This window comes from Pieris brassicae, chromosome 2 (genome assembly GCF_905147105.1).
Source record: "Pieris brassicae chromosome 2, ilPieBrab1.1, whole genome shotgun sequence".
NCBI classification, from domain to species: Eukaryota; Metazoa; Arthropoda; class Insecta; order Lepidoptera; family Pieridae; genus Pieris; species Pieris brassicae.
Window position 1 is genome coordinate 15,039,168 of NC_059666.1, and position 24,998 is coordinate 15,064,165.

General features: G+C 33.8%; 1 protein-coding gene across 2 annotated transcripts in view; it reads left to right on the plus strand.

Moving 5' to 3' along the window:
- The window catches only part of LOC123720772 (major antigen), a 67,763-nt gene that overhangs the window by 18,936 nt on the left and 23,829 nt on the right, over positions 1-24,998 (plus strand). For both annotated transcript variants that reach the window (XM_045677532.1, XM_045677533.1), the window contains exons 2-6: positions 1,232-1,400; positions 18,036-18,118; positions 20,191-20,364; positions 21,832-21,975; positions 22,325-23,427. In XM_045677532.1, the coding sequence (XP_045533488.1) occupies positions 1,303-1,400; positions 18,036-18,118; positions 20,191-20,364; positions 21,832-21,975; positions 22,325-23,427 (1,602 nt within the window). In that variant the 5' untranslated portion in view covers positions 1,232-1,302. The remainder of the gene's footprint in view (positions 1-1,231; positions 1,401-18,035; positions 18,119-20,190; positions 20,365-21,831; positions 21,976-22,324; positions 23,428-24,998) is intronic.

Below are 24,998 nucleotides of genomic sequence, written 5' to 3' on the forward strand. Positions count from 1 at the left end.
GTATTATTATTATAAACTTATAATTATTTACATAATTTTAATTTTTTTGTTCCGACATTTCGCGTGCTTTACAGCGTGTGTGGTCAAGGTGATTATAAGTTTATAATAATAATACATAGCTTCAATCCGTTTAAAAAGTGTTTTCTTAATTTGTAAAAACTATCTCAACAAGACAATGCTATTAATTATTTACCAAGCGGCAAAAGTTGGAAAACGTTCGGTCTACCCCTAATACGTCTGCTTGATAGTAGTAGTTTATTAGTGTCAATGGATATTTATTTCCCAGAGTGCGCAATTGGCTGATAGACACCAATTGTCTCAAGGATACGAAATTGTATTTAGTGACGATCCATTTGGGTTAGATCTTTTTTTTATAGTATGGGGGCAAACGGGCTGGAGGTTAAGTGATACACCCATGGACACTCTCAATGCCAGAGGGATCCTGTGGTTTTTTTTACATTTGTACGCAATTTTCTTGAAGGATTCTAAGTCGATTTGGTAGGGAAATACTTCATAGTAGCTGGTTGCATTGTGGCAGCAAAAACTGCCTTAAATAACGATCAGTTGTGGAACAACGGACGTCCAGGTGATACGGGTGAAATTTGATATTCTGTCTCGGCGTCCGATGCTGATTTTTTTTTTTTAGTTTTTTTTTAGAAGGAATTTCGCTTCTGACTTACATGACAGGAACTTGTAAACTCCTATGTTTCTTCAAAGTTACAGGTTTCAGGGATAGATTCTACTTGACAATATTAATTAATTGGAGCTTATACTAAGTCATAACCAACCATGTTTCTACAAAGATTATTGATTAAACAAATTTATGTTTTCTAACGAGATGTTTTACGCCGGGTTTGCTGGAATTCAAAGTACTCTTAATTTGCCAAACCGGCTCTATAGACATCAGCCTTATAAATCAAATAATAATCTCACATTACTTGTTTTGATTAGTCGTATTGCCTTTAAGAGAATTGGTCAATATGTCATTACTAATGCCACGGCGCGTAACAGCAATTGTGCTACCATTTATAGCGAGTGCATTCCTACAATAAAGAATATTAATTATCTCCTTGCATATAGCCGTTGATTTTAACAAAACTTGATTTGCAAACATCAAAGCATAATCCACTTCCTAAATTAACAGTTACGTAACGGTCATTTAAAATCACGATGGCAACTTCCGTTGCCATTTAATAGTTACGTGTTCCGAATTTGAATTTATAACTTCCAGATGATCCAATGTGCGGTGAGCGGTGGTTGTGACGTCGTAACGTAGCCGGGCTGTGATTGGAGGAAGGCTGCATGCAGAGCGTTGATTGGTCAATAATGTCCGGGTTGCAGACTCGGGCGGATGACCCGATAAATGGAGTCGATGTACGGGAGCAAGGAAGCGCTTTGAGGTCAGTATTCCTTGCCTTAGTGACATTGAAATTTAATGGATTCTTTGATGTTCGTCGTTAAATTTTAAGTTACAAGAAAATTTAAATAACATTTCAGTTAGGAAATACATCAATTAATCTAATTAAAAAATGACTAAAAAATATATTTAACATAGATATATAAAATCTTTTTTCACACATAACAATTAACGTGAGTGCAAAAGAAGAAAGTATTAATTTAATTGAACGTTAAGGTCATACGCAGAGTGGTTCAGTACAATACACTTGATTCATTTGAGATAATGGCATAAAAATATTTTTGCAAATTTGTGCTTTTGTGGATTGCAATAAGGTCGGGACTCGCGTGTTTCAGCATCACATTCGCGGATGGGCAACCGAGCGAAAAATTGTATGTTTCGTTATTTGTCGAGATATTATCTTTGTAGCTGTATTAAATTTACTAAAGGAGTAAAACTGGGGCCAACTTTCTTTAAAGTTTTACAAAGGAAATGGTTATTGCAGTCACTGTTAGTATAAACGTTAAAGTCGGGTTTCCTCCCAGCGAATTTTGGACTGAAATCCTAAATACTTGTTCGGGATGACTTAGGAAAATAGATGAAGTATGTCAGGCACAGGACAGCTTGTCTGTAAAGAGAAATTAATGTAAAAAGTCCAAAAATCTAAGACCAATTCCTATGCCAATGACGTCATGTAGGTTTCTTAATGAAGTCGTCAGGGCTCATAATATAATTATTCACATAATATATACAGCTGTGAATAATTATTAATATTATATGCATTTAATAATGTTACATACGTATAATTTGTAATTACAATTATCCTAACCTACAAAGTAATAATAAAAATTATTAAAAAGAAAATTAAAACCAACAAATAAATAAATCTTGTACTTGGGCATGTAGATATTTGAGCAGTGTTGGCGTTCGACTCATCCCTTAGGTCTTCGTATATCCCTTAGGTTCGATCCCCGGCTGTGCATCAATGTACTTTCTGATTAGTGAGTCTTTAACATTAGCTCGAATGTTGAAAGAAAACATCGTGAGGAATGCCATGCCTTAAAGAGTCGACGGCGTGTGTCAGGAACAGGAAGTTGATGACTTATTAGATCAACAAATGATAAAACGGATACAGAAATCTGAGGCCCAGACCTAAAAGGTTGTAGCGCCACTTCATTTTATCTACATAATGCAGCAATGGTTGGCAAAAAGGGGCAAACGGGCTGAAAGGTCGCGAGTGTCATCGTTAAAAAATCCTTTTCCATTTTATAAAATGATTTCCATGATGTAGCGCCAGTGTCTATTGGTACCTGTAGAAATAGATTTCCTCGTTAATTCTATGGTGCAGGAAATAGTCGCTTACACAAATTGGGGGTCTCATTGCAATTTTGTACTAAAGAACATTACATGGTAAACTGTATAGGAAATTATATAGTTCTCAATGATTTGTTAAGAACGATGTCACGCAATGCCAGACGTCAAGTAGATGAGTTTTTTCTGTAATCATCAGTAATCGTAGTAGTTAGGATGAAGCAATTAAATCTTTATTTACATAGAACAACGTTAAAGTCGTATCACGGTCAATTCCAATGTAATATGGTAGGACGTTAGACATTTTAATTATATCCGTTTGTAACTATAAAAAACTAATAGTAAAATAAGTTGGTAATAATAAATTGCTTTATGGTGTCAGAATTTTGTTAGAAATGTTAGAAATGTCAGAAATTTGCATTGGACGGACAAGCTCTTCGACTAATCAAATAGTCTATGATCTAATTAATTGGTAAATTAAATATCCGATTAATTACGAAATTAGGAATCAGCTGACTTGGTTTTTGTGTTCTTGTCAAACTACGATGCGTTTACTCACGCTTACATATGTAATTACTTTATAAACACGTGGCGTTCGTTGATTGAAATTTACCACTGTAACACATGTCATGTGTTATCTAGTATTTGTTTTGAATATTTAAATAAAGATCGACATTTTTATTTATTTATCACCACATCGTACAATACATTGTCTACAGTATAAGTTACAATCTATTGACGGTGAAAATAAAATTTACAAAACAGTATACGTATGCAGCGATAAAATATAATTCAATAAATATTGACGAGATCTCAAGGATCACGATTAATATTGACCTCAGATGGTCTTAGAAAATTTAATTGCAAAATAGAGGAAAAAATTTAATTACGTTTTTTACTTATAGTATTTTTTTAAATACACTTTAATGCGGATTATGTATATGGGATATTATGTCCCTCATGAACAGGTGCCGACAATGTTAATATCAACGATATTTGGGATATCCTGTACCTACGTGAGCATCTTAATCTTAACTCAATCGCTCAACTGCCTCTGCGACCCAAACGAGAATCTTCCAATGGTCAGTGTCCTGTGCCACTTTCCGCCAATTGCTGTTTTTCATTTGCAGCAGGTACCACATCTAGGTAATTTTCTTATATCTTTAATAATAATAAGCCTCTATTTACAGTTAATATTAAAAAAAAACTATATGATTCCGTTTTGCGCTTGCCGACTTCTTTCAGTCAAGTTATGTCAACTTTTTTCCCTGTGTATTTGCTTAATTTTAATAATTAATTAACGATTACTATGTATACGTATATACGCCAACGGTTTTTATTGTGAAGACTTAAGTCGTAGTAACGTAATTCAAAGATCATGTTCGAGTAATATTTATCTCATACAAAATGTAAACACGTAAATACATAATTTAATAACGTGTAGTTGAAGGTCTTTAAAGATACCTTATGTGCACTATTTATTTATAGTCTATGTTGTAATACAAATTAAAATCTATTTTAAATTGAAGGTTGTTAACATTATCGTGTAGTTGTGATATTTTTTGTTCTTTGTTAAATCGGTAGTTGTATCGTTTGCGCATACTTTTTGCAACCCAGAGTCGGCCGTTATATACCTATTAAACCCACTCGGGCGTGTTCAACATACCCGCATGTTAGAAATCTTTGGAGCCGCTTTGGTTTTGTTGCCCAAACTGTATGCCTACTTTACTAAACAAATATTATTTTAACCAAGGTCTTTATATTATAACGCACAACAGAGAGCGAAATAAATCTCAATACAGGACCAATTGCCATTGTCGTTACATTTATTAGTTTTCACAAAGAGCAAACTCGATGGTAGCGCTGACCACAAGTAAACGACTTCTTCAACGATTTTGTCGCCTTAGTATTTTCGTACCCTAAATTATTATTATTATTAATAAACTAAACAACTCCAAGGTATCGCATAACGCAAGTAAAATGTGTTATGGCTAACGATTTGTTCAAAGATTTTGTCGCCCTGATACTATAGTATTTTCGTCTTAAATTTAATTTTTATTATTATTACCGAGAACCAGGGCAAATAAACAGAACATCAAACGGACGAACGACTGATGGGCAATTAAGTAAAATGATGCAACCGTAGGTCGATGACCGTAGATTCCATAGATGTGGAGACGGAGGGTGTAATCAAAATTAGTATTAGTACATTCTACGAAAATGTACTAGGATATTGTTGAGTAGATTTTTTAACAGTATAATTATTTAAATAATTGTTGTTAAATAATTATAAATCCAACGCAACGACGCGATTACGATTCAACGGTAAATTTATTATGCGATTTAAAGAAATATTTGTTCACTAATTTCGTTTTGAAATGTAATGTGTATCTAGTGATCGGTAAAACTAACTTTTCTTGAAATAATATAAAATTTTAACCATGTGTTAAATTATGTAAGTTCCTTTATAAGTTGTATCCACAACTATCTCTAAAACTAAAGTTAATGTCAAGATGATCCTAGATCAGGTTAGTATGTTACTTAACGGTTAAGTTTTATTAAAATCGGTTTAGTAGTTTTGAATATTAAAGCACGCTGAAGAAGAAAATAATAGGTAGGACCTATCTTTGAAATGTGTTCTAAATTACATTTATTGGAAATGTAATAATTATCTGATAACAGTGAAAGCACAGTATAAAATTATTGTATTAGTCTTTGTTAGAAGCCGAGAGATGTGTATGCGTGTGCGCTTGTCTTAATTTCCAACGACGACTGATTCACAGTCAGCTATTTTAGTTTCTGTTTATGTTTGACTGATTTTCTTGGAAGTGCCGGGTTACTAAGAGTCACCTCTGCATGTACTATTCACCTTCCTGGCTATTATTTTTACTTTTTTCGTATATATCATACCATATATGTGAGTAACATAGGGCAGAGATATTTCTGTGTGACTCATAGATAATTTTTCTTTAGACAAGTATTTTAAGCACTCGTGACTTACCCTCCTAGTCTTCATCTCAGTTTCCACCAAATCAGATGTAAGAATAATTATGTAAGACATGGGTCTCTCACGATGTTCTTCTAAATAATCAGCGCTTATAAGAAAATAAAAACAGCCGCAAGAACACTCGACCTCTTTTTAGTTAAATTAAAATAACTTAATTATTATAACTGAGAGTGGATTTATTCATTGTTATTTTTGTTCGTCGTAAGCCTATAAATTATAATTAATGTTCGCTCATTAGACCGTATATGAAAGATGGTTATTTTTAGATGTATAAGAACATTGTTTATATGTTTGTGTTTTGGCATTACAGTGAATTGTTAGACTAAAAAATATTTTATTTTATAAATCCCAATTGACAACAAATCTGAACTTGATTTTAGTTTTACTGTTTCAAAGGTGAAAAGGGGCCTCGGCCAGGTTGGCGGTTAAAAGAAAGAGAGGTACCACTCTTGCACTGTGGGGTGACGAGCTTGTGGGCTAGATTAGAGAAAAAATGCTTAAGATATAGAGAGATGGTGCCAGTTAGAAGAGATAATATATAAGAAATCCGTAAAAAATAAAATAATTATTTTTGTATAACACTTTCAGTGCGTGTATCTTTTGTAAATATGGACTGTTTCAAGGATAAGAATTATTACTATTACCGGTTATATAAACATACTTTACAGGAATTAATTTAGTTTATAAATTTAGCAACCCTTTAATGTACGCAGTTTAGTATCTATAAATATAAATATGAATCCCTATTTCTCTTGGTCACGAAACCACGCGTGGACAGGCTGGCTGGACCGATTTCACAAATTCTTTATTGTAGCGTTTGCTATAGCCAGGAGAAACTTCTTATGCAAGAGAAAATTCAAATTGCGCGGAAAATTAGAAAATTTAAGATTACTTTTGTTAAGATAGGATTTTTTTTCATTTCATTCAAACTTTTTTTATGTAACCTTATGGCAAACGCCATATATATATATACATAACATTGACATAATGCGTGCTGCAAATATCGTCAAAGAGGCTGTTAGAAAAATGAATATCGTTTAAAACTTTATGCTTCGATCGGAGTTATTGTATTGATAAAATAATTACAGTCGCTAATTGTTTGTGGCATTAATCTTGAAAATTCATCTTTTTCACATGGCAGCTGCCGTTTTCACTTCTGTTCCCATGTCGGAATACAAACAAAAATTATTTATATACGTCAGAAAAACCAACAAAGAATGTTGTATATTAAAGCATTTTTAGTTAATTATACCAATTTGACATCAATATTCATAGTTAAGACAGGACAACGTCTGTCGGTCCGCTAGTAATTTTAAAAATATGCTAGCTGTTTGTCGCGATAACCATCGTTCATACTTAGCCTGTTCTATAGTCTTCTTGATTAATGAAATATCGAACAAAAGAATATTTCATACATCTTAGGGTTAGAAATTTTTTCGTGTTCTCAGACCTTAAGAGAATGCTTGACGGGCAGAAATTTAGCTCTGATCAAGAAGTAATCGCCGAAACTGTAGCCCATTTTGAGGCTAAAGACGAATTGTACCTAATATAAGAATGTTATCGTACATTGTATGACCGCTATAATCGTTGTATCGCTCTCAAAGACAACTGTATTGAAACGAATTCAAATTTGAACGAAATTAAAACTTTTTAGTCTAGTCTAGTCTAGTTTCTTGTCCAAGCCTAAGTAACTTTGTGAAAAACGTATTTTCACATACTAGTCCTCGCCAGTCCTAAGGTTAAATGGTAGTCATAAGGCTTTCAAAACAATGTTGTTCAGATTTCATTAATTAACCAACCAACCTCTTACACGGCTCCCGTGGTTGTTCTAAGCTGAAGGTGCGCGATACACCAACAGCTCACAATAATAATATGGCGTATGTGAGAATTTGTGTAATTAGTATTTAAGATGTTGTTTTATAACAATAAATGAGATTTGAATGATTATTGCTTCCTCTTAAATAGGCGAAGTCTCTTTCAAGCCCTTAATTATCGTGGGGAGCTTGCCCGATAGCTTTGAGATAATTCCACCACCTTGTTGAACCTTTGATCCTTCCCCTAGGGCTACATCTATTACCTTAGGTCTTTTGGTAAAGGCATTCCGTACTTATTTATAAATTCACTATTTATATGTTAAGGTACATCTAGAGGACTTAGGGAGCTATAAGGTTGCTAGGTTCTCACATCTCACCCTCTCATATATTTAGTTATCTAGTGTACAGATGCTGACAGAGACTGACATTTAAAACATATACAAATAACCACACATTTTACAGTCCGCTGGCTTGCGAGCTGTACAAATGTTTTAGATTGATCCCAGTTCTAGATTTTGAAATGCGGGCCACGAATTCAATCTCTTCGGATAACGCGTTCCAGTGAAAGTGCGTAATCGCTTGAGTCACGATTGTTTGTTTTGAAGCAATGACACAGTCGGTCAGCGGAGCTTTCTATTCTATGAAATTGTGGGAAATTGCTGCAAAAATCATAGTTAATAAATAAACACTTTTTGTTAAACGCCTGTATATCTAAAAGTGACTTTTATCAATGTCGAAATTTACCAAGATATCATACATTAGAAAGAAAGAAGAAATATTTAACCTACAAAAGCGACTAAAGGTTTTAAATAAAAATATTTCTTATTTATTTATTAGTCTTGTACTAAGAGAATTAAAAGTTATAAACTAAATTATTCATAATATAATTAGTATCTAAAGGTATGGTTATACACAAAAATGTTCGGTATCTTTGAAGCCGGTTAAAAATAGTTATTTATAACAACGTAACAATTGAAAACATGATACTGCATAAAAAATGCGGAAGTTGTTTGAATTGGAAATTAGTTACTATAAAATTGATTGTATGTTGAATTAGGCCCCGCGAACTTCGGACGAGATAATCTCGCCAAAACACCCAAGCTGAGCTGTAAAAGCCAACAGCGAGATTACATACAAAAAAGAAAGAACTTCGTTTTGCCTTAATATTGTTTTGCTTACTTAGATTTTCTGTGTAATTTTTCCAATAAATAAAAAATACTCGAATTGTTCCAGCCGTCTTCGAGTTTCTTTGCAACATATTTTGTGATTTTTATTTATATAGGTTGCATACGTAAGATTTTGAACTTCCTTATTACAAGGACGAGTCGGATGTTTATTTGACGATAAGATTATATTTCGCGAAATGATCACCCTGAGTCAGATACCAAAGAACTGATATGTATACAACTGATTTTACTGTTGAGACCTGTTTTGACCGTTAAAATATAAAAGTCTTAGTGCCGAAGTGAGTTGAAATTATTGAAGATTTTTTTTAAGAATCCTGTTATAAGGTTATGTTCGCTCCGGCTAACTGGTTGTCATATAACGATTATTATTTTACTAATATCGTTTTTTAAAAGTGAAGAATATACACAAAACAAAAGTCGGTTTATCTTAATTTTCAAACAAAACCACAGAACAGTAGCTAATATAAACGTCAATACCGCAGATTATCACACAATCTCAATTGACTGATCTCGTTACGACCAGTGAAACTAGATGCCTAGGAATCCTAGGTCTCTATAGGGTAACCATGTTTGTTATTCTCACTGGATTGACCCAGATTATTCTTTGACCCTAAAATATTTATTATTTTTTATTTATTAACACTTCGTTACACTACAATAAAAAAATGGAACATAATTAAATCAAAGGGAGGGCAACTGGCGGCCTTATCGCTTTCGAGCGATCTCTTCCAGGCAACCACTGTGAGTAAAGAAGAAAAAAAATGAAAAAAAATTACATAAGATAGTAATTATAGTACGGTAAAAGACAAAACTGTTAAAATTTAGGTACTTAGTATATAATTGTAATTTTATTTGTTATACTCTTTGTACTTGTACCTTGTATCGCTAATATGTAACGTAACAATTGACGAGAAATTGTGCGTTTTTATTCTAGAAGCCGGGGTGAAGGTTGCAGCAACACGGGTATCAAGTTTATTTTTTGTTCTATTGTTATTATTTGACGCGGGGTCGTAATATGTTACGCACACGGTGATCTCATACATTTTATAGTTTTTCTGATTTTATCCGACACATTTCGTATAAGGAATTTATTCATTGACGTGACTGCAAGTGTCTGTTAATTTGGTTGTGCTTGCTTTAGTGTCATTTTGTTAGTATAGGATCCCACTGGTGGATATGTAGGGAGAATGCAATGTGATGCAAAAAAAAATTAAATGTTTAAAAAACGAAATTACAGTCAAACCTGGATAAGAGAGAGCTAAAGGTACCGCGATCGCTTTTTCTCTTATAGAGGTTTCTCACTAACCCGGGTTTCTACCTTACAGAGTTACAGAAGGGGTCTGTCTCACTTATAGAGGTCTATAAAAATACAGCCATTATGACGTAATTAGAAACAAAAAACATATATGTATAGGTATAACATATTTATTAAAATAGTAGCTGAACATAGTTTTTTAATCGAATTAATATTATAACAAGTATTGTTTTTCAAGTTAATAAATTCTATCTCATATGGATTGATCAACCGCCGCATATTTATAGTGAAGCTTCTTCAATGCCTTTAAGCAATTGCTGTTTAAGCTTGACAAACATTTCGCTTTTGAAAATAATGAGTTCCTCGAACTATAGGTAATAACAAAACAATAACAGATGCACATTTGATTTGAATTAAATAAGGGCCCCATAAAATTTAAGAATATGTCAAAAGTTAAACGCGTTCAACTTTCGCTTATAGAGGTATAGGTGAGTATCAAACTCTCTTATAGAGGTTCACGCGTGACAAATGACTGTGACTTATACGGGTTTTATATTTATCAGTCATGGAGGTTTTGGGAGGGTAAAATGATGGGACCTGGTAAATACTCTTATTAATAGAGTTTTCTCGCTTACACAGTTCTCACTTATCCAGGTGTGACTGTACTTGTCAATATTGTTTAAATATATGTCTTTCGAGTAAAGATTCAGGCTACAGAACAAGTAGTTTACAGCAGACACAGGTAGTATACAATAAACAATATACTAATATACTATCGCGTTCATGGAATATATCATTTACAATATTAGTTAGGACGTTTTGTTTTTATTATAAGTAGGTGTCCCTAGAATACTACTCAATTGGAAAAAGAATCATTAGAAATAGCACCGTATTTCGTGCGTTTTGCGACTGAATTTCAGTGAACTAGCTTCACTCTATTTATGAGTATTGAAGTAATTCGAAAAAAATACAAGCAAAATTACGTTGAGTAAAAGTTTTTTTAGGCCTAGAAATTATGGTCACTATACTAAGGTAACTGGAGCTAGGTAACTCTAGTTGTAACGTTTAGCTTCAGCGATTATGTGTAACAGCGAGCGAATGAGAATTGTTTGTTATTCAATATTATACGCAGTTTGTCTTCGATGATAATAGGATTGCGTAAGATGCATTGTTCATCAGTGAAGTCTCTTATTGAATAGAACTAATTAGGGGAAAAAAACATCTGATATTGACGTTTTTAATAAATCAAGGGAACTAGGAAACTACACTAGGATTCCCTGTGTCGTGGACATTTGACATATTAATGATTTTTGGCACTTGATGTAATTAATTGATTTATTTTACAACAATCTTTCAACTTACCGCAACTTTGTTTATCAAGCTCTTAACGAGGTTGAGGATTATATTTATTTTTTGTTTTTTTATTTTGTGGTTGTTTGTTTAATTTTTTCCTGACTTACTTGCTTATGTTCTAATATAATTGATGTTTATGTGTAAGTGTGTAAATTTTGTGATGTCATATTTTCTTGTATACTTTTGTGCATCACGTTGTTTTTGAACTAATAAATAAATTCAACTTACAATTTTATAGTTAAACTACTGTTGTTAATACTTTCGGGTTAGGCTTAGAACTTCTAGAATGTGTTGAGAGGATGTTGCGTAACATTGTTAATTAATGTATAAAGTTTTGAATCGTTAGTGAAAATTTTGTTTTTAAGAAAGTTGTTAAAGATGAAAGGGTCTCTGAAGGAGAAAAAGCATTGGGCGATGAGAGTGCGTTTTTTGTGTAGCTTATATGTAAGTTTGCGTTGTGTAGAATGTGGTGTGGTCGGTGTTTGTTTCCAAAGACGTCGGTATATTGTCAGTAAGTCTACAGTGTAAACTCTACGTAACGTCCCTCAATTTAACGACGAATTAAATTTTGTAAAGTTGAGCCCTCTGCGAGCGAGTGATTTTGGTAGTATACGCACGAACATATACAGTTTAAAAAAATTGTTTTTTTGAAATTGTATTAACTAGGATCATAGACTGAAAAAACATAGGGGAAAATATTTCATATATTTAAAATATCTATGGCACCGTAAAAATATCTTATATAAACAACTAGTCATTTTTAACTGTATAATTATTACATCCCTATATGCACCGTAACTCATACAGTTATTTAACATCTGGCAAAGATCAAAAAGGATCAAAGTTCACGCTCCAAACGTTTTCGTTAACCCTAATTCGTTAATGTGTGGTTTAAAAATATTACTTGTAATTGGTATTTTACGATGCATGTTTGAGTTCATCAGAATATTGAAACGGGATCTTTCCCAAGCTAAGGCATACATTTTTTCAAGTATGTATTACAATATATAATGTTGGTTGGGATATAAATTAATATAAATAATCTGTAGCGTTACAACGCTTTCTACAACTCCCATCTTCCGAGAGCCATTCTTGACCATAGATTTCTGCATTGGTGATAAGCATGCAGTGATGCCAACTTAAGAGTTAAAATATGGGGGAATTGAAGAGGTACCTTTTTGTTAGGTGATTTTTAAAAAGAAAAAATCTTGTATGGTATAATTTTTTCTTCTTCTTTAATAACGCACGGTTCTATACAATTTATATAAGGCCTAGAACCCAAACAACAAACTTAACTTAATATAAACTCCAAGCGTGGCTATAACTGAAATATCATAAAGTTGTAATACCAAGCTCGAAATTTCATACTATTTTGCGTGAATTTATTTTTGATGCATATTTGAAAATAGCTCTGAAACCGAGTGCACAACACAAAGTTAAGGTTTTTAACTCATAATTACTGGTATTTGAAGTTGGTTCTAGAGGGATCATTCTGTAGGAGTTGGCATCACTGCATCCACGCCTCGATATTTCAGTATAGGATTTGGGTTTTCTACTCGTACGATTGAGTATTGCACTTAGGTGCAAAGGCGAGAATCCAATAGACTATGTCCTTAAAGCTACTTATAATCTGTAGTTATGTTGTAAACTAACACAAGTTTTTAGAAAATATCATACGTTCTAGATGTCGAAATAATTCTCACTCATTACTTTCCTAATGATTAAAAATTTTGTAATTCTGTTGCATAAGAGAAAAATAATTAATTGTAAACTGCACGTGGTCGAAGAATGTGGTATTTGTTTGTCTTTATTACTTGAATGTAATTAGAACTTTAGGTGTGTGTATTAAGGTTTAAAATTTGATAAAAGTTATAAATTAATTGAGACAATGATACTTTTGAGTTTAATAATTGGAAAGAGAATCTATTCTAATTATATTATGATATTGTATGTTACGTATAAGTCTGGTTATTTGCATTTTTGTAAAGTTTTAAGTTAACCTATAAACCACGTTGTTAAAAATATTATAGATATATTTCAAATACGTAAAAACGTATTCATCAATATCAAGTCCTTGATACTAATAAATTTATCGACAAATTTATTAGTAAACAAAAGACGACAAATGCTTACTATGAAGCTAAAGAAGCAATTACAATACCAAAATACAAAGTCCCTTGAGGAATTCAAATCGCGTGACTTTACGTTAAGCTGATTTCTCGGATCCGGTTTCAGTATTAAACCCTTGTCATACAACCTGCTAACAATAGTACTTACTTTCTATAAATAAATCTTACACCCTAGTTATTTTTGCTTGTTTTATAACGAGACATTGGAGACATAGCCAAGTTATAAAATAATATAACATAGCTGGCACTATGATAGCAATGACAAAATTTTGTATATTTTGTTACTCCGCCGGCGCAACGACCAAAGTGAGACATGGCTGACGACGAGACAAGAGAATGCCATCTTTAATGATTTTTATTCTGCTTCCCTATCATCCACTTGGAGTTTGGTCACGTCCCTCTCCACAGTATCTTTCCAGCGACATCTGAGCTGGCCCACGGTTCAGTGCTATACGCAGATATTATGCTTTCTTGATACTCCGATCCTCTCCCATTATCTTTAGGTGACCAGTTCAGCGAAGTCTATTGGCTTCCCCTATCACGTTTGTACATTGGTGCATTCGACCCATTAAACACAGCAACACAATAGTTTTGAAGTTTTTAATTGAATAATCTGTAAAAACATGGCTTAGCAATTAAGCATTATGTAAAATAATATGTAAATATATATTAATTTTTAAAAAATACATGATTTTTTTATATAAAATATTGATTTTTATACGACGTCACGTGACATAATACGGTAACGGATTAGTCGAAATTGTAAATTGTCTTCGTTTGTCTAATCTTGGAGTTTAATCGTTTGATCCTGTTTTATCAAAATATATGTAGGTATTTGTGTAATTTAAGAATCTTAATAATACGTAAAAACTTGACGTTTACAAGCATGATTATAGTGACTGGGTGACTACGACTCCATCTTGCCTAGAGACGCGCTGTGGCCGGCACTAGAAACTATCAGTTTTTTTTTAATGTAATAGCAGGCAAAGAGGCTCACCTGATGTGAAGCGATACCGCCGCCCATAGACACTCACATTGCCAGAAGGCTCGCAAGTGCGTTGCCGGCCTTTCAAGAATTGGTACCATCTTTTCTTGAAGGACCCTTAGTCAAATAGATATAGAATATATATATATATATATATATATATACAACATACAATATCATAATATATAGATTCTCTTTCCAATTATTAAACTCAAAAGTATCATTGTCTCAATTGGCTTATTTAATAACTTTTATCAAATTTTAAACCTTAATACACACATCTAAAGTTCTAATTACATTCAAGTAATAAAGACAAACAAATGCCACTTTCTTCGACCCTAACTATCAGTAATTTTCAAATTTCTTTATTTAACAACAAGTTTCATTGTTTTAGCAGGTATTGGAGCCCCTGAACTAAATCTATGGAGACCTGTACATCAGGGTACTCCGCTCTAATAGTTACCAGAATTTAAAATATTACAATTTGTATCGGTAATATAGTCACTAATAAATAATTAATGGTTTTAGAAACCTCGTCGAACAGATGTACAGATGTACCTTGCAATTGTATATTATCGCTATCTATAAAACGTGTTCCTCGTCCCTTACGCTGGCTTCCAGCGAATCTATTTTTGCAGTTCAGGTTTCGCGAACTCCGATAAATATCCCTTCGCTTATTTTGCACATTTTTACTTGACTATTAAGAGAATGTGGTTTGATTCAATATTAATTATGTATAATTCCGATTATTCTTTTTCTTAAATACTGCTGAAGTAAATACCTAGTTAAAATGCTTATAATATACTAATACAAGAAAACGCTGTTCGATAGTTTGGCTATGTAAGTAAAATTGTATAAGGTATAACAGCGTTCACAAATACAATTGCTTAGATATATTTAGCCACAGGTGAAGTTAAAGCGATAAATCATGCCGGCTGCGTCTGCGCACCGGAAAGTGTCGCGTCGCTCCCGATATAGTTCTGATATTACATACAAAACGTATAGTGGAATTTGGTGTTTCTTAATTGGCCTGTATTAAAAAAAACTGAACTTATACTCATCAAGAGTTCATTTTAGATCGCCAAATTTAAAAAAAAAACACAATATTATTTTATTTTATGCTTTTATATTGTTGTTTTAACCATGCAAGAAATGCGTTTACGCATCCCCCAGGAGGTAAATATCTATGTTAGACACGACTAACTCTGGGCACTATACATTTTTTGTAGCCTTGGCTATAATGTTACATTTATCCAGTTTATCCAGAAGAAAACGTTATTTATTTAGCAGTTTATTGATCGACAGCTTTTTTCTGAAGATAATATTTACAATTTATAATAATATTTACAATAAAGATATAGCCAAAGCGGATTATACCATACAAAGAACATTATGCACTAACTCATTTACTGATCATTTATTGGTGTGGAAATGCGTGTTTATTGCTTGAGTGTGCGTTTTAATGTCATCTTAAAAGTTCATTCGATTGGCTGATTTCCTTCGAAAGACGGCAAAGCTTCGAAAGGCTTGTATACTCCTTATTATATAGATTTAAAATACGTGTACGAATATTATTTCGAGAATGAAACAACTCACTATGACGAGTTATTTTTGTATACGTTCCCAACCCTTCAATCCTCAATAAGAAAGGACTTTTGACTACAATATCTATAACGAGTAATATACAACTCGAGCGGTAGCGGTAAATTGCATTATTTGATTACTATGAAGAATGCAAGCCCTTTTCAATTGATAGATTAACAACACAATAGGGAATTGACCTAATATCATATAGATATACGTTTACATAAATTGTTGTATCAGTGGATAAACTCATAACATAATTATAATTTATGTTTGTTACAAGAATTTAACATAGAGATATTAAATTCATAAATATGTGCGATATTTTCGGTCAACTTTCTACCAAAAACCCTGGATAATCAGGTGAGAATCTAAAACACAACAAGTGGCGTTACAGCTTGCGACTCCTATCCCTGAGGTCGTTCTTTCAATCCCCGGCTGTGCAACATTGGACTTTGTTTCTCTGTGCGCATTTAACATCATCACGAATGGTGACAAAAACATTGTGAGGAAACCGGCATGCCTTAGATCCAAAAAGTCGACGGCGTACGTCAGGTCCAGGAGGCTGATCACCTACTTGCCTAAATTGACAAATGATCATGAAAAAGATACAGAAATCTGTCACCCAGTCCTACAAAGGTTGTGGCGCGTTTATTATTTTTTTTAATTATATAATAATGTTTTGGTGGTTTTACGAATAGTATATCGATGGCCTATATGATAGATGTTGTTTGATTGAAAACTGATGCCAGGGATGAGTTATCAGTCCTTAAACATAATGTATGCCGCAAAACATTATTTGGATTTTAATTCGTAAAAATCTAAATTTCCCATCAAGTTAACTGTTTATTTACCCAATCTTTCTTCCCAGACCTTGCCCAGACTTTCTAACAACGAGAAAAGCCGCGGGCATGACTTGTAATATGAATCATGGGCAAATAGCGTAGACTAAATACAATTAAGTAAGCGGTCTTCGACCTCGTTCCTAGATCTGATTGTAGACACTGCATCACGGGAAGTAGCTATTTTAGTGCGTCTGCAATAAACAGTAACTGCAATGGCTTGTGCGTGGCTCTTACTCTGAAAAGCTCTAGTGTTGAAATTTATTTGAATAAATGAATATCGTCAATTTATTGGCGGAAAGCATTTTTATCGCATAAGGATTGTTGGCCTAGTGGCTTCAGCGTGCAACTCTCATACCCGAGGTCGTTTGAACCCCGGCTTTGCACCAATTGTAAAGGTGATATTTAGGAATGCCATGCATTAAATCCACTTACAACGGCGTTTGTCAGGCACAGAAGGCACACCTACTTGCCTATTACAAAAAACAAATGATCACGAACAGATACAGAAATCTGATCTAAAAGGTTGCGCCATTGTTTTTTTTTTATATTTGCATTGTGTTCTAATTTACGTGTTTTTGTGTAGTGTCGTTTATTTTATAAACTTAGGAAGGTCATAGCAATACTGATACAAGACTATATAAATGTTTAATGAAAATAATTTATGAAAATTTTAAGTGAAATGGAAAAAAAATTGAGCAGTGTTGGCCTAGTGGCTACAGCGTGCGACGATTATCTCTGAGGTCGTAGGTTCGATCCTAGGCTGTGCACCAATTAATTTTCTTTCTATGTGCGCATTTAACATTAGCTCAAACGGTGAAGGAAAACATCATGAGGAAACCGGCTTGCCTTAGACCCAAAAAGTCGCCAGTGTGCGTCAGTCACAGAAGGCTGATCACCTACTATTCCTATTCGATTTACAAATGATCATGAAACAGATACAGAAATCTGAGGCCCAGAGCTAAAAAGGTTGTAGCGCCATTGATTTTTTTATGGAAAAAATTGAACTAGAATGCATAATATTGTTTTCCATCACATTTTAAACGCGTATATTGTCTGTGTTGAGATTTATTTTACTTATTTTACTAAGCTAATCATTTAGTACTCTCACACACACATAAAATTGGCGATTATAATTACTGTTATGTTAAATAAAATGTTATATATTTCAGGGTCGCAACCAACACGCCGCACTTGGTCAGTCTGGGAACTGGAAGGCTCAGCACTGCAGTCACTCTTCATCCTATAAAACAAGGTATAATCATCAAAAAATCTCAGATTTTTTTCAGTATTACTGTTAGCAATAAAAATCTTACCTCTTATTCGTAGAAACCAAATAAGTCTTTAACAATACGCTTGCACTGTTCTGTCTCATTCCTTTACATCGTAATCATTATTGATATTATCCCTGATGTCGCCGGTTTGAATCTCAGTTGGAATGGTCGATGAAGGAAAACATTGTGGGGAGTTCCATGCCTTAGACCTAAAAAATCGACGGCTTTTTTCAGGCACAGACAAAACAAATGAACACGAAACATATACAATACTTATCTTAAAAATGAATTCAAATTCTCAGGTCATTATAGCTATGTTTCGCTCCAATAGATTTTTATTGCAAATTCCATCTCACAGCTCATCCTTCTTAGGCTTCCCGGTTCCATACAATTGGCTTGCATAAACTTATCTTAACCATATCCTATCCTGCTCAATCGTGACTTTTGTAATTCTTGTATTTCTTATTCATTTGAATTGCATCGTTTTTTTGTATTATTTTGGATTAAGGTTCAATAATTTTTTTTATAATTTTGATTGTGCACTTCTTGCACATCCTATTTATTTCTTTATTTTTTCCCTGACTGGAAGAGATAGCTTGTTAGCGATAAGGCCGCCCGTTGTTTCTCATATAATTTTTATGAATTATGTTATTTGTTTTTGTATAAATGTAACGAAGTGTGAATAAGTAAAAATTAAATAAATACATAAAACTGAGGCCTATATCTAAAAGAGTTTTAGTGCCCCTTTTTTGTTAACAAGTGGACTGTAGTTGTATGTAGACAGATATTTTTATGAACTGTCAACTGCGAAGCATTATATTAGGTCCTTACATATGAAATTGGCGTTTTGTATGGGAGGAACAAAAAGTCGAATATTTTTAAATATAATATTTTTAATTAATCAAAGTATGAACCATTGTTTTATATGCACTTTTGCCATCTCATAGGTAGTTCCTTTACTAAAAAACCAGTCGGATGGGAATCAATAAAATCCGTGAAGGCGATTTGGACTGCCCCATCAGAGTTAATTTTTTTCCCTTGCAAGAAGTCCAAATTTCGAAAAAAATGGTAATCTGTTGGAGCAAGGTCCGGGGAGTACGGAGGATATCTTAGACATTCCAATTGAAGCTCTTCTAATTTTGTAGCCGTCTGTTGTGCATTAAGTAGTAGGATTTGCAATTGCTGACAATAGACATCAGCCGTAATAGTCTGGCCAGATTTGAGAAAACTGCAATGACCAATACCGGCACTAGTCCACCAAACGCTTACAAGTAACTTTTTGGGGTTAATTTTCGCTTGGGGCAGGATTTGGCTGGCTGGCCAGGATCTAACCATTGCGCTGAGCGCTTCCGATTATCGTAAAGAATCCATCTTTCATCACAGGTAATGATTCGGTTTAAAATACCTTCATTATTGTGCCGGTTCAGTAATGTAACGCAGCAGTCGACGCGCTTTTGCCGGTTCGCTTCAGTCAATTCGTGAGGTACCCACCTTTCAAGCTTTTTAATCTTCCCAATTTGCTTTAAGTGAATTAAAACAGTTTTATCACTAACACTGCAGCCTGCTGCTAACTCGGACGTGGTTTGCGATGGATCCGCTTCCACAATAGCCTTCAATACTTCATTATCAACTTGGGTCTCAGGCCGTCCACGGGGCTTGTTCTGCGGGTCGAAATTTCCAGAACGAAAACGTTGGAACCAAAAACGAACTGTGTTTTCTTTTGCAACATGACCGACATACACATCATCATCTTCGAGTCGTCACCCGCAGCACTAGTGCCACGGCGGAACTCGTACTCGTAAATAATGCGATACTTTAAGTTTTCCATTTTGTAAAATGAGTGACGCAAACAGAAAAAAACAAATGAATGACGGTCATCGAAGCACAAATACATGAGTAAATAGCTGGACAAATTTGAATTTGAAATTCCTAACCAAAGAGGAGATATTTGAGGTCAAAGTGGCCAGTAGACAAAACGCCAATTTCATATGTAAGGACCTAATATTATTTTTGTATTTATAAGGTGACTTAAAATAATAATACTTTTTTCCAGGTCGTGTCACAATTGGCTCGGATCCCACGTGCGACATATACGTGGTGGGTACCGGTGTTGCCAGCATTCATTGTCGTGTGGAAAACTCCCACGGCGTGGTCACACTGTACCCTGTTAGTGGTAGCACGCTGTTGGATGGGCTGCCAGTTGACAAACCGACTCGGCTATCGCAAGGTAAAGTTTGTTAGTCTGAATATATTGGTATATTCATGTGACGAAATGGTTCTAAGTGATTAGTTAATGGACGAAGTAGTTCTCCCCCTAGGAAGCCACCGTGTTGTAGGTATCCAAAACAGTTCTACCGTCGTACATGTTTAAAACTGAAGGAATATAAGTTATAAATGAAAATATGTTTTAAAATAAATTCTTCTTTATGTTAAATATATTCAAATAAAGTAATGTGTAAGACCTTAAGTGTGTGGGAGTGAGTAAGTGATTGTGTGAGCGTCCAAGGCACTACACCTTTATCAAACAGTACTTATGTGCTAGACATACAGTTGTTTCACGTCGAAATATGTGCTAAAAATAAATAGATTAATAGTATGACAAATTATTGGTACTATATACGTACCTACAACACTACAAAAAAGCATTTGCTGACACTGTTTTACCTTTTACCATGGAGAGTGTTCACAGGAGTTGTTCGTATTAGTACCTGCAGCTGAGTTTCATCAATCAGACGTCGAGGCAGAATACAAAATTTCACCAGTATCACCTCGACGTCCGACGTTCCAGAACTGAGCGTTTTATAAGACAGATTTTTCCGCGCACCTCCACTATGTGGAACCAGCCGCCCACTGAAGTATTTTCAAACCCATTCGACTTTCGATTCGAAGGTCGGCAACGCACTTGAGAGTGTCTAAGGGTGGCGGTATCACTTAACATCAGATGAGCCTCTTGTCTTCCTGCTCCTTCTCCACTTCCTGTTGAATGAAAAAAAAATTGCCTTTATAGGCGCGATATATCTTATTTTTCTCAGAAACATTGTTTAACTGTTTGATGATATATATAAAATATTTTATAAATAGAAGCTGTAACCATAAACCAATATATCATTCTGTAGAATGTGTATATTACTGCAGTTTAAAGACACCTTAACGCCTAACGTATTTGATTAATATACTTCAATTCTACATTACCTCGATCTTGACGACAACTTGAAAGACTATATTTAAACGACCAAAGGGAAGATGAAAAGGGCGCCCCAAAAAGGTTAGAAGGATGGAGAAAGCTAGCTATGGTAAAGATAGATAGATATTTGGAAATTATTGAGGAGCCTTCACCCATGAAGGTGTTCCTATTAACGATACCTACTTAACGAAGCTAATATACTGTGATAGCAAGAAAAAAATGTATAAACGGGGCTTTAATTATTACTATTTGCCATTTTGTATGATCATTTGATATTTTAAAAGAGTACCGAAAGTTTTTTACGCCATATTATATTATACATATTTTTTTATTGTTATTAACCTCAGTCTAGAGTTCAATGCTGGTGAAACTATAATTGACAGAAGGCTTATCACTTGTCTTACAAATCGATTAATGATTGCTACATTATTCTATTATAGGCCGTTCTTGGGTATTGCTATGAATATTATTTTAATTGAAATGTGCTAATCAAATTCCATATAATTCCAGGCAGTATGCTGACTATAGGCAGGTCGAACTACCTACGCTTCAATCATCCGGAGGAAGCAAAGCTGATGAAGTCTGTTCTCCCTTCAGGACATGTGTCGATGGCGCCTATACAGTTCCAACCGAACGAGCAGTGCTTGCCGGCAGGTAATTCCGAGTTCAACATTACGTAGCTATATTATTGTATTTGAAGAAGTCGGTGATGAAATGGTCTAACCTATTTTTTTTTAAAGTTTATATACGTTTAATTTGAATACAGGAATAATATTGCACGGTGATATAAAGTAGATGTTTTCAACAAGAATTAACAATTAAAAAGGATGCATGAAAATTCTTCTTTTATTATTTTTAAGTTTCATCTGACAGTGACTATCACTTATTTGAAAACTCTACTTCCCTTTGTAACCGATTCCAAAATAAAAAAGAGGAGTGTAAAGCTCCTGCATTTAAAAAATGTATATTTCACATTATTCAAAAGTGTATTGTTTAATTCCAGGATATGTTAACCATGACTCCAATCAATGTTACCAGAACACCAATCTTAGTAAATCCTACAAGGACAACTCGCTCACACAACTCGATAAAGAACTAGACATGACCCTCAAAGAAATGTCCAGAAGGAAACCACCGACCGTCCCCAAAAAGCCCTACAAAGACGACACGTCAGATTCAGAACAAGAAACCAGACCGAAAATGGGTAGTATTATGGCTAAAGTATCGAAGTTCGAATATTACGCAAAACAACATAAAATAGGTCGAAGTCAATTCTACACAAACAACGAAAATGAAATATCGCCAAAAGTCTTCAGTTCAAACTCCTTAACAGTGAATACACCCGCAAAAGACGTGTTAGGCGGTCGGAATATACCAAATTATATGTGTAAAGTAAAGCAAGAACAAAAAATGCTTGTCCTTAACGAAAACAATAGTTTGGATCCAAAGAATTGTTCCTACGCGAATGTTGCAATACGTAAGGCAAAAATTGATAACATGGTCCGTAATATCGATGACACAAAGACGGAAAGAGTGAAAAAAGTCAATAACGACCAACAGAGTCGACCCGATAATCACATTTATGGTAAAATAAATGTAGATCGGCGACAGGATATTGAGAAAAATGAAAAGAAATCAGATCCATATAAAAATTACTATAATAATCCGAACAACTACCAAACAAATGAGTATAAAAGCTATCAAGACTCGTTTCATAACCAATTCAAGCAGGATCCATACAACAGTCCCAAAATACGCAACAATCTCCAAGATACACAAAAATTCCAGGAAACGTATGCTTCTCAAGAACAATATCGAAATCCCCAAGAACCATACAAAAATACACACGAAACATACCGAAATCCCCCAGAGGCCTACAAGAACCCTCAGGACGCATACGAAAGCCCCCAAGAGGCATACAAAAGTAACCAAGATTATAAAATCAACGAAATCGGTGTAGATGTTTCAAATGATGGGAGAAATGAATACGCTCGTGTCTGTGATTTAAATATTTCTTCTAGTTTCGATCGGAATCCTCAGTATTCACCAGTTTATTCGAATTACGGTTATGAGAGAAGCTTTGAAGCGGAGACTAAGAGAAAACAGGTACTTACAATATTTATATTATACAATTTAATATTATTGTCTTTTGTTAACATAGCTTTTACACATTAAGAAAACACTTTTTAAATTGCTTTACAGCGTACGTTGTACGTATGCGTTGTACGCACGCTGTAAATCACGCGAAACGTCGGAAAAAAAATTAAAATTATGTAAATAGTTATAAGTTTACAATAGTAATACATAGCATCAATCCGTTTAAAAAGTGTTTTCTTACTTTAATATTGTCTTTATGCGACTATTACCAACGCTACAACCTTTTGGATCTGGGCCTCAGATTTTCGTGATCTTTTACATCATCTACATTTAGCCTTCTGTGCCTCAGACACGCCGTCAACTTCTTGGGTCCAAGGCATGCCGGTTTCATCACAATGTACTCTTTCACCGTACAAGCGAGTGATAAATGCACACATAGACAGAAAGTCCATTGATACATGGGGTTCGAATCTACGACCTCAGGGATGAGAGTCACGCCGAAGTCACGGCAAACAATACTGCGAATATTTTGTTAAAGTCGTGATTTGTAAAAAATATTAAATATTTATATATTTTTAAAATCTATGAAGTTATACTGAAGTACTAACGGTAGTCTGTAGTCAATTCTTGTTTAAAATTTCTTTTTATTTTTGTATATAAAGTTCAAAATTTATGTAAAAGAATATTGTTAGGTTGATGTATGAAAGTCAAACATTGTTTGTCTTGTTGGATGATATCACCATTTTATCTTACTGCAAATATTTTATCTTAAATTCCATATTCAAGTCTTAGATAGGTTTGAAGAACATTTAGTATTTAGAGTTTACCTAAATGATTACAGTATAATATAATAATAACTTAATTTACATCAATAACACAAAACATGATAAAAAAATAAGACAAATGATGCAAATAGGCCTACTACAGCCTTAAAGCAGTTTCGTCTAGACAACCCAAAATGTATCACCGAGTATTTATGAAAACACTTTTTCATTCGCAAACAATTCTAAAAAGAAATACTGTTTCTGCAATTAACTCTAATGTTATAAAAGATTTTTTGTTTGATACTGAAAGTTTTTTCACCAAAACGGCATCTTTACCATTAGGCACTATGTTATTTAAAATACCTTGTTGAGAGCTTCCCTTTTCCGAAACATACCACAACAACCCGTGTAGTATATATATAGTCAACCGTGTTTGCTTTTACATAACTGTAAAATTGTCGATCGATATATTAAAAAAAAAGTGAGCGTGTACTAGTGTACACACGTAAGAATTGAAACTTCTTTATGACCTTATTTTTCGGAAAATGATCTACTATATGCAACGTTACAGAAATTGGTTAAATAAAGTTAAATTAGAAAAAGTTTAACAAAAGACTTTTATTATCATAGACCTGAATACAAATAATACAATTATTTCATTTTACCTTATTACTACTAAGATTATTACAGAATTTCATAAATTGTAATATAATTATTACTATCATTGTTATCGTTATTATATATTTTTGTTATTAATGGCTTCGAATCTCTTTGAATCAACCGTAGTAGGGAGAAGAAAAAATGGCGCGTTCGGGA